This window comes from Triticum dicoccoides, chromosome 7B (genome assembly GCF_002162155.2).
Source record: "Triticum dicoccoides isolate Atlit2015 ecotype Zavitan chromosome 7B, WEW_v2.0, whole genome shotgun sequence".
Classification (NCBI taxonomy): domain Eukaryota; kingdom Viridiplantae; phylum Streptophyta; class Magnoliopsida; order Poales; family Poaceae; genus Triticum; species Triticum dicoccoides.
Window position 1 is genome coordinate 156338263 of NC_041393.1, and position 9965 is coordinate 156348227.

The 9965-nt window shown below is 43.4% G+C and overlaps 1 protein-coding gene across 3 annotated transcripts in view; it reads right to left on the minus strand.

Annotated features, from left to right (window-relative positions):
* Positions 1 to 4154: 4154 nt before the first annotated feature.
* The window catches only part of LOC119340068, a 7097-nt gene continuing 1286 nt past the window's right edge, over positions 4155 to 9965 (minus strand). The window contains exons 2-5 of one of the 3 annotated variants that reach the window (XM_037611982.1): positions 9763 to 9908; positions 9541 to 9677; positions 8885 to 9031; positions 4155 to 8159 (exon numbers count right to left, since the gene is read on the minus strand). In XM_037611982.1, the coding sequence (XP_037467879.1) occupies positions 4399 to 8073 (3675 nt within the window). In that variant the 5' untranslated portion in view covers positions 8074 to 8159; positions 8885 to 9031; positions 9541 to 9677; positions 9763 to 9908 and the 3' untranslated portion in view covers positions 4155 to 4398. Of the gene's footprint in view, positions 8160 to 8884; positions 9035 to 9540; positions 9678 to 9762; positions 9960 to 9965 lie in introns of those variants that run through there. The other 2 variants (XM_037611980.1, XM_037611983.1) reach the window with 2 other exon arrangements.

Here is a 9965-nt window from a genome sequence, read left to right on the forward strand (position 1 = left end):
CAGAAATAAAGAAAAAATCATCAAGAATAAAAAGGGGAATACACAAAGAGCATGGGCCCGGGTCGCTTGACGGCCCCACAGCAATAGCCACGTTTATGGGCATTTCCTAACGGGCGCCTGAAGCGCCCGTTTCTTCTGTTGCCGCAAACGGGCGCACACCGCCGCGCCGTGCTGGGCCGGCCCGTTTCCTTCTTTTTCTTTCTGTTAAAAAACTGCAGCAAAAATTTTATTTCGAATGTAAGGGCTTGAACACGTGATCTCTCCATTCAAACAGCAGCGCACTAACCACCATACCACCGTACTTATTGTGCCCATTTACTTATTTTCCGTTCTTTTATTTACGTAAGCCATGAGAGCCCACCAAACCAGCTTTCATTGCTCGCTGATTTCTGGGCGTCTTTTTTCTTTTATTTCTGTTTCCTTTTTTCTTTTCTTTTCTCATTTTTTTATTTTATTGAACATGCTAATTTCTTAAATTCGTGAAAATTTTTAAAACTGAATGAACTTTTATCAAATCGATGAACTTTTTAAAAAAATTGATGAAAATTTTCAAATTCCATAATTTTTTCAAACGTGAACAATTATTGAGAACATGAACAAAGATTTATTTACGACGAGCGATTTTCAGATATACACTGAACATTTTTTCGGTGTACGATGAACAATTTTTAACTACACAGCGAACATTTTTGTGATATACATTGAAATAATTTAAAACATACTTATACATTTGTTTTATATAAGATGAACAAATTTTATACATTGAACATTTTTGTAATATAATCTGAACAATTTTGAACTACACATTGAACAATTTTGTGATATGCGCTGAAAAATCATTTAAATACCCATTGAACATTTTTTATGTACACTGAACAATTTAAAATTGTGAACAAAATTTAAAAAAGTGAATAAATTCAAAACTATGAACACATTTTGAAATCACGAACAAAAAATGAAAAATACATTTTTTAATTCCATGAACATTTTTCAAATTTGATGAACTTTTTCTAGATTTCGACGAACTTTTTTCTAATTCAATGAACTTTTTTCAAATTTGGTGAACCGGACACTCGTTCTTATACTGTTGGCGCTTCAGCAGTTCACTAAAGCTAAGTTGTTGTAGTGGTTAGGGATACTAGTACAGCAAGACTTGGTTTCGAATCCTGAGAGGCGCACCTTTTTGCTGTTTTCTCATTAATTTTCACTGCGCATCGTTCGAATCCTGAGAGCGGTTACACAGGCGCGTCGGGCGCTAAAGGCGCGGCTTAGGAGCTCCCACGTTTATGTTCTGATGAAATATTGGCGTGCTCTCTAGTGGGCTTTAAGAAGTTGGGTGCGAGCTGCGAACTTGTAAAGGACAAAGACAAACAAAGGCTGGACCCAGTAGATGATGAGAACCAAGGCATACGTACATGATTGATTGATTGCTACCCCAACTTACTGAAACATCAGAGGACCACTTCGTTTGGATTATAATTTTTTTGGAACAAGTCTTCGTTTGGAATAAGATACCGGACGAAAAGCAGGAATGGTGGCAAAGTGAGAGCGGCGCAAACATTTACTCGACGGTGAAGAAGTGAAGCAGAGACGGGCGGCACGGTAGAACTACAACACAGAGGCTGCTGCTGATATCTTGTTGGAGTTTAATTATAATTTTTTTGAACTGGCATGAAGATTATTTTTTTTAACTGGCGAGTTTAATTATAAATTCAACCGCTCAGTTTTGATTGCCAGAGGGAGGGGCGCCATTCCTGGGCAAGGGAAGAGAGTGTGCAATTCTCAAAGTCGGTTGCATACACCGCTGGAGTCACTGAAACCTTCAGACTTGTTACATCTTCCATGACCGTCTCATTTTCCACACGCCGTCCACTGGGCATGGCTGCCAGCCTGACTTCTCCACCGAGCGCGCCGCACGAAGCATAGCTATCTCTGGACCTGGTCCTTCACACTACTGCAGCAGATTACAGGCATGCCCGATTGCAGGTTAGGATCGACCGATCGAGCGACCGGCGCCGGCGCCGGAGACGGACGCCAGCGCAGACATCGCAACGGTCGCGCACTGCTGAGCCTGAGAGCTTCAATGCTAGCTTTGACATATCGTCGAACAGCATGGGTGCACTGACTGCACTGCCGAGTCAACCTGGCAATCGGGTCGGGTTTCACCGGGTCAACCCCAACCAAACCCGTGCCCGAATCAACTATCGGGTAGAGTGCATGCCCATGACCCTACCCATGGGTCTCAACTCGGACCCATGCCCAAACCCGGCGGGTCACCCGAACCGATCGGGCATCCATCGGGCACGCACGCAGTAGCTCAAACACATCGATCTGGTATATTTATAGCCTTGCTGTTGCTCCCTTCTTTGCTACGTTGGCGAGGTGGTACTAATTCACCTACGTGAAGCGGCTGCGCCAGCGTGTGTGTAGCTAGTCCAAGTTTGCATGGGCCGGTAGAAAAGGACAAGAGTAGCAAGGGCCTGCTACAGCGTGCTAGTACAGTAAGTGGGTTGTGTGATCTACTATAGAAGGTGGGCTGTGTATTGAGTGGCTAGCAAATGGAAGCAGCGGGTCATATGTACCATATGGAAAAAATGTAGTAGTGGGAAACCAGGTCACTAGTTTAGGGTGTTTTTTATACTGAGACACACATGTCAGTTAATCCGGTGACCCATCAAGCGACCCACGGGCAGGACTTTATGCCCATACCCTACCCATGAGTAATCTGGTACCCATCGGGCTTATCCATGGGTGAAGATAGTGACCCATACCCTACCCATTCGGGTCGGGTGCCCATGGGCGCGGACACCCATGGGTCGGATTGCGGGGTTGACTGCCGAGGGCGTAGACTGGGTCGACCAAGCCCCACCACCAACCAGTGGTCCCCGTGCTTGATGGGGTCGGCCTCGGAGTCCCGTCGACGTCGTCGTGGATCGCCTCCTGGCATTTCTTTTCCGGTGGTTTTCTCTTGGTTCGGAGGTGGATAGAAAACGAGAAAACCGAGCAATCAAACAGGACTAGGAAAATAGCCGTGCTTGACTACGGACGTATTAAGCCATGGCCATCGGCTCAACATATCCACTTCAGCTACGTCACCGACTCCCGACTGGACCGGCACCAGCATCATGTTCAATTCTTTGTCTACATGGCCATATATATATAACTGTACTCTGTTACTGTCGGAGATTTTTCTATTTATATAAATTTGGCCAAGCGTAGGTAAACTGACTTCTAAACAACATAGTAAACCTTATATTTGAGCGGGGGAGTACATTCAACTTCACCATTTGAGCATATATACAGTGTATTTTGCCTTGTATGTAGACCAAGCGAACATTGAAAAGGACTAAGCTAACAAGCAAATCTTGAATAACAATAAAATCTTTGGGGGTATAGAGGGAACCAAACACTTTGCACCGGAAAAATGGAATAGAAATACGCTTGTATTTACAGAAGTGTATAACTCGCCTTATACTTTCAATTGGAGGGAGTAATGCCTAGCCAAACAATATTCTGGCTAGGTTGTTAAGCTCGAGCATCATTTTTTAGCCAGACAATGTTCCTTTCCGCAGTAGATATCAGCCCAAGACAAAGTGAACTACCATGTAACCCAGTCAAAAGAGCTGCTTCCACAACATTGGCAGTAGCACCCCATGTATACAATTCAGGTCCCGCACTTCGCCTTCCAGTATTGATTCTTGGGAAACATTTCATCATATAAGACAGCTTCAGAACACTCTAAATAAACAAGGGTTACTTCATAATGCTACAAGGAATTGCAAAGCCTTGGTGTGCCAGTATGTACTACTCTCTTATTACACTATAAAAATTATCAGAGAAGCGAAAAACACTGTCAGACAGCCACAAGATAAGCCTGGTGGTCAAACTTGTTTTAGATGAGAACATGGGATATTGGGATCATCCCACAGATGGCTGAACATAACAGCTCAAAGCTGATGTTAGAGAACATAAAGTGCAAGAGTATTGAACAAGCCAGAAAGATTGTAGGCCACCTGCGGCTAATGTGGTACTCCTACCATCTTTCGTGGTGGAGTAGCGGAATAAAGCTCCAAATTTTAAGAGCAACTTCCTCGGCGTATAGCGAGTATAAAAAGATGAAAATGGTAAGTTGCTCCGAGAATTTGCTCATCGCATGACGATAATGAAGATAATCCTCATTGCCTGCTTGTAGCTCCTTTACATGACGAAGGCTTGAGTTCAAATTTCAAGCATGCTAAAATGATTTCCAAGAACATACAACAGGCACCGGTGTTCAAGTCAAATCTGAACATGAAGAAAAATGCTGATAGGAGAAACACAAATTGTTTGCAGATAATACAGAAATATAGATTCCTAGATGAATAGGGTTCTTGTAAAAAGGGAGCATCAAACTTCAGGTCATGCCGGTGTGTTTGCTCCTGAAACAGGTTCAGGACGTCTCGGGGAGTTAGTCCCACCTCCCTCTCTTGGCTTCCGATATTTTGCAATTGCACTTGTCACAATAATTAGGAGCAGCAGGATTACTACAACACCGCCAACTAGTGCATAGACATACACTGAAGTCCTCAATTTGCGGCAGCTTCCCGCAGCAAAAGCTGTCATGAGAGCCAGCATATCCAATATCATGATCAAGTGCAATACCCCAAGTGACACAGCCTTCTTCCTGATAGATTTATTCAGCAGCAGCATGATGACGACAATGGATGCCATGAATGCGAAAGAATTGAACCAGAAGAAGATCTTGTACCGTCGGTGATTAATATCACGAAGGACGGGATTGCCTGGTACATGGTCCTTATCATCAGACCAAAATCCACCAGGTGGGTTCAGACCAGCTTGGTATGCGATCGATGCTGCTAAAATTGCAAGAAGCATCAGATACTTGTGTCTCTTTCTCACCTTTTCTTCTTCGACAACTGAAGCTTCTGGCCTCACGTCAACTGAAGCTTCTGACCTCACGTCAACTGAAGCTTCTGGACTCACAAGAGTGTTTACTTGTTCACCCTCTGCATGGAAGAGAAGATCGTGTAGAAATCCTAGACACTTAGCCAATGGTTTTCCCAGTGTATCATGCATCGAAGAGAGCAGAACTTGAATCAAAAGGGAGACCAGAACTCCCATAGCAATGGCGCTCAGATATATGGACTGTTTAATATTTCTGCAACTTCCTGCAACATAGGCAATGAGGAGGCCAAGCAAGCCCGCCACCAAACACACTCGCAGTGCATAGGACTTGATTCCATACTCACAGGATTCCTTATTCACAAGTAATATTGTGACGACCACAGATGACACAAATGAAACTGAATTTGAGTAGTAGAACACATCATAGCGTTTTGGATGGGTATCCTGAAGGATTGGATTGCCCGGAGTTCCCGTGGCATGCTTGTCATCAGACCAGACACCTCCTGGAGGGTTCATGCCAGCTTGGTATGTGACAGTCACAGCTAAAATAGAAATGGTCAATAGAAGATTACGCCGCCTTCCCAACTCCTTCTCACTAGTACCGCTCCCAGTCTGGTTGTCGCCTGATTGACGTGGCACTGAGCAAAAAAGACTAACTGACTGCTCTAGCATCTCTGCCACCTGCCTTCTCCATCCTGGAGGAATTATATGTACTGCTATCAAGACATGAATGAGAACATAAGCAAGTACACTGCATACGAGCACTGATATGAAAATAGTCTTCTTTGCCTCCCTGCAGTTCCCCAAAGCAAAAGCTCCGGTCAGGGAAAGTAGGACCACTATCATTGTTATTGGCAATGCACGCCGTTTGGTAACCTTGTCGCTCACCATCTTGTTCAAGAGCAAAGTGATCATGACAATGGATGCCACAAAGGCGATTGCATTGAGATAGAAGAATGCAATGAACCGGCGATGGTGGGTGTCCTCAAGGATGCGATCAGCAGCTGAATGATGATCTTTACGTCTTGACCAAAATCCACCTGGTGGATTCAGGCCTGATTGGTATGCCAGAGATACTGCAAGAATGGCAAGAAGCAACATACATGTGCGGGTCTTCTTCAGATGCTTCTCAGTTCGAATGCCGTCAGCATTTTGATTGGGTACTACTTGATTGCTGTCAATATGTCCATTCTCAGATTGTGTAGGATAGTTATCACTGATACGAATCTCAGTACGAGGATTATCAGCTTCAACCACAATATTTTGTTCAGCACGGTCCGCATTACCAGCGGCTCCCACATGTTCAGAAAACCCTTCATCCACTATGTCATCACTAGTGTCTCCATTACTCTGACTGGCTGAGATATTTTGCTTGGGTAAAGGAACAGTGATCTCGGGATCATCAGCTGAAGAATGCTCCTTCATACTTGCAATTTTCTGGTCATCTGACACACGGCACATGCTATTTGCAGTTTGGCTTAGTAATGGGTCATACTCTTGCTCAGTGCTAGATTTAGCTGCCTCCATACTTGCATCTTGCTTGCCTTCTGTAGACCCATACTCCCAGTTAGACACGACACCCATGCCATGTTCTGATCGTTGACAGTTCCCAGCAGGATGCGGTGAGCTGGACACATCCTCATCCATTTTTGCAACACGCTGGACATCTGGAGACTGGCACTCTGTGTTGGACGCAACATCCTGGATATTTGCTGATTGCTGGCTGTTCCCTGACAGATGCTGTGAGTTATCCACAGCCTCTTCATCATCTGAAATATGATTTCTTTCTTCTGCAGGTGCATGCTCCTCATAGGACACATCCTCTCTGATATTTGGAAGTTCCTCTGCAGGCTGGTCTTGTGGCTCAGGAGTATTATCTTCTGCAGGTGCATCAGTTGAACGGACTGAAGGTTGATGATTGCTTGCGTAAGAATTGTCCTGCTCTGCATTGCTTGATCTGTGGCCACGAAAGCTCAATGAAAGTGCACGACCCAATTTTCTCACACACCACAGGCTGCTTGATTTGACCTTTTGTAGCCAATTTGCTACAGGCCTGGTAACAAAGAATCCAGCTAAAATTGCAAAGGAGATCCAAACTATGACGATGATAAACACCACATAGAATGATGTTGCTACATCTCTACAACATCCTGCAGCATATGCAACAATTAGGCACAATAGGTCCACTACCACACATACAATCATTGCTTTGGTCCTTATTCCATGTCCACTCAATTTTGGGCTCAGAAGTAGTATGATTATGACCAAAGATGTCACGAAGGAAGTTGAATTGGAAGTGATAAATATATTATAACGACGAAGGTAGTTACTTTTGAGAACAGAAGTAGCCGGATGATGATTGTAAAGAGGAAGGGCCATATGCAGCTTATTAGAACCATGGTTGTTTTCAGCCCAAAAGCCGCCCGGTGGATTCAATCCTGCTTGGTAGGTGATAGTAGCAGCAAAAGTTACAAGCATCAAAATGAACTTGCGAGCCTCCTCAACGTTCTCTAAAGGGATGCTCACTTGCCTCACAAGGAAACCCCGTTTGATTAGAACTGTATTTATCATGTTCTGCAGATTCCGTTTCAATTTTCTTGGAATAAACCTTGTGGATACTAGGGTATGGATCCCAACATATATGATAACAGTAAGGACTAGAACCCAGATGTAAATGGATGATTTGAGTGCCCTGAAACTTCCGGCAGCATAAGCCCCCAGCAGGCTGAATAGGTCTAGTATCATGGTTAATTGCATTGAGTGGAGCCACATCCTCTTCCTTGTCACACTCTTACTGAGAAGCAAGATGATTAAGACAAGAGATGCAGCGAAGGCTGCTGCATTGCAGTAAAAGAACACCTTATATCGTTCAGAAAAGCCATCATGCATGACAGGGTCACCAGCAAGATGACCATCCACATTTAGTGTCCACGATCCCCCTGGCGGTGTTAATCCAGCATTGTATGTCACACCAACTGCTAGGACTCCAAGAAGTACCAAATATTTACGATGTCTCCACAATAGCTCAAAATCATCATTGTTGCTGGAGCTGGATACATGGCAAGAGGGTAACAAATTTCTGCTGAATGTGACATTGATGGGATCTTGCCTCGTGGTGTTGATGTTCGTCAGACCAATGGTGACCACGAACTGCCCACTGTCTGCCATGTGGTTGCTAAAGTCTCAGGCTTTCAGTTGCTCTCTATGCCTCCATCTGGAGCATCAGGTAAGAGTTTCTTGGATGGAGAAGGTATCTGAAGGATTCAAGGATAATTCAAGGATGGTCATGAACAAGAAAAAACAAAGAAGGTTGCTAGAAAGACGGACTTGGTGAAGTCTATCCCAAACAAAAACAACACAAAAGAGAGCGCATCAAAGGCTAACTTGCCTATTAGATATATGAATTATTATTTTCAAACAGTAACCAGCATACAAATTATTAGCTCATGTTCATGGACTTCTCCAGAAAAAAGGTAGTTAATGTTGTACTAAGTTGGCCCCAACCAACTATCAGAGTCCACACTGGGTTGGTGTTAAAAGACGAAAGCATATTGTCAGTTTATTAAAATCTTAAAAGGACCAATCCCATTGTATATACTGTAACTAGATGAATTTCCTGTGTGATTCTACATATTACAATACAGATGATCATGTTTGACCATAGAGTTCTATTAGTTATAAATTTGAATGTTTATGGTTGGAAATTAGTTGTGTTTCTCCTTAACAATAACATCATATACATGATTGAACTTTACCGTTATAATCTGACCCCACCAAATTAAGTGATCTAGATCTTTCCCTTTGTTTTTCTTCCAACTGCTATTACCACAAAACACACATAAGACAAGTAGTAATACTTGTTGGTTGAGACACTAACAGATTATAAAGGGTACCTAGTAAAATTAATTGCATTCAATGGTAGGTTACGCACATTGAAGCCTAACAACCGAACACACAAATAGAAAGTAAAAGATTATACCTGGCATGGAAAGCATGCAACGCTCAGTCACACGGGAAGGCTGCCTCATTAACCATAAACGGTTGCGAGTGAGCTTGCGTCCAGAGCGATAACCAAAATAGCGGTCCAGATATTTCCCTTTGGGTTTCTCTGAATACCTAGATCCGACTGCTATCACCAGAAAACACACACATATAAATAAGTGTTTGTTCGTCGAAGAACTAACAGCTGCTTGGTTTTTTTGATGCCAGATTATATCTGGTAACTAGTAAGACTAACTGCAAGTAGAGAGGTTCAACAGGCGATGGAATATATCAGTGGCGGCCCTAAGATCGTAGTGTTGGGGGCGGGGAGCACAGATTACGTCCATAATGTATGAACAACATAACTTTAACACATCCATTCAAAATTTGTGAAAAATACACTAGAAATTGTAATTTAATCTGGATATCATCATAAGTTTAACAAATAGTCACAAAACATGATTTAAATTTTTAAAAACTAGTACGTATTAAATATATGAGATAAATTATTTTGCATTTTACCGAGGGGGTGCCATGGCGCCCATGGAACCCCTACTAGATCCGCCCCTGGAAATAATGCATCCATGTCTAATAACCGAGCACAGAAGAGAAACTAAGAATCATCACCCTAAGATAATAAACTAAGAATCATACCTGGAATGAGAAAGCAATGCAATGCTCGTCAGATAGGCATAGTCACAGGAATGACTGCCCTCATTAGCTATCATACATCAGCCCCTAGCCGAGCTTGCTGGTTTGAGCTTGTATCCAGATGTAACTAGTAAAATTGCCTGCAAGCGGAGAAGTGGCAGACCATTGGCAATGGAAGCTATGTATCCATGTCGAAAGCCCAGGAAGAGCAAGTAAGAATCCTACCTGAAATGGGAAAGCTTCGAATGCTCAGTTGCTCACTCGGAATGGCTGCCCCGTTGGCCTGGCTGAGGTTGCGGCTTTGAGCTTGTATCCAGAGCGACGGCTGCTGCTCAGACTACTGAGGGACAACCTGTGTTCTTCAAAGATAGCTGAGTTCGTCCAGTGCCAACAATGGTGAGAATGGTGGTGTGGACAGTGAACAAGAG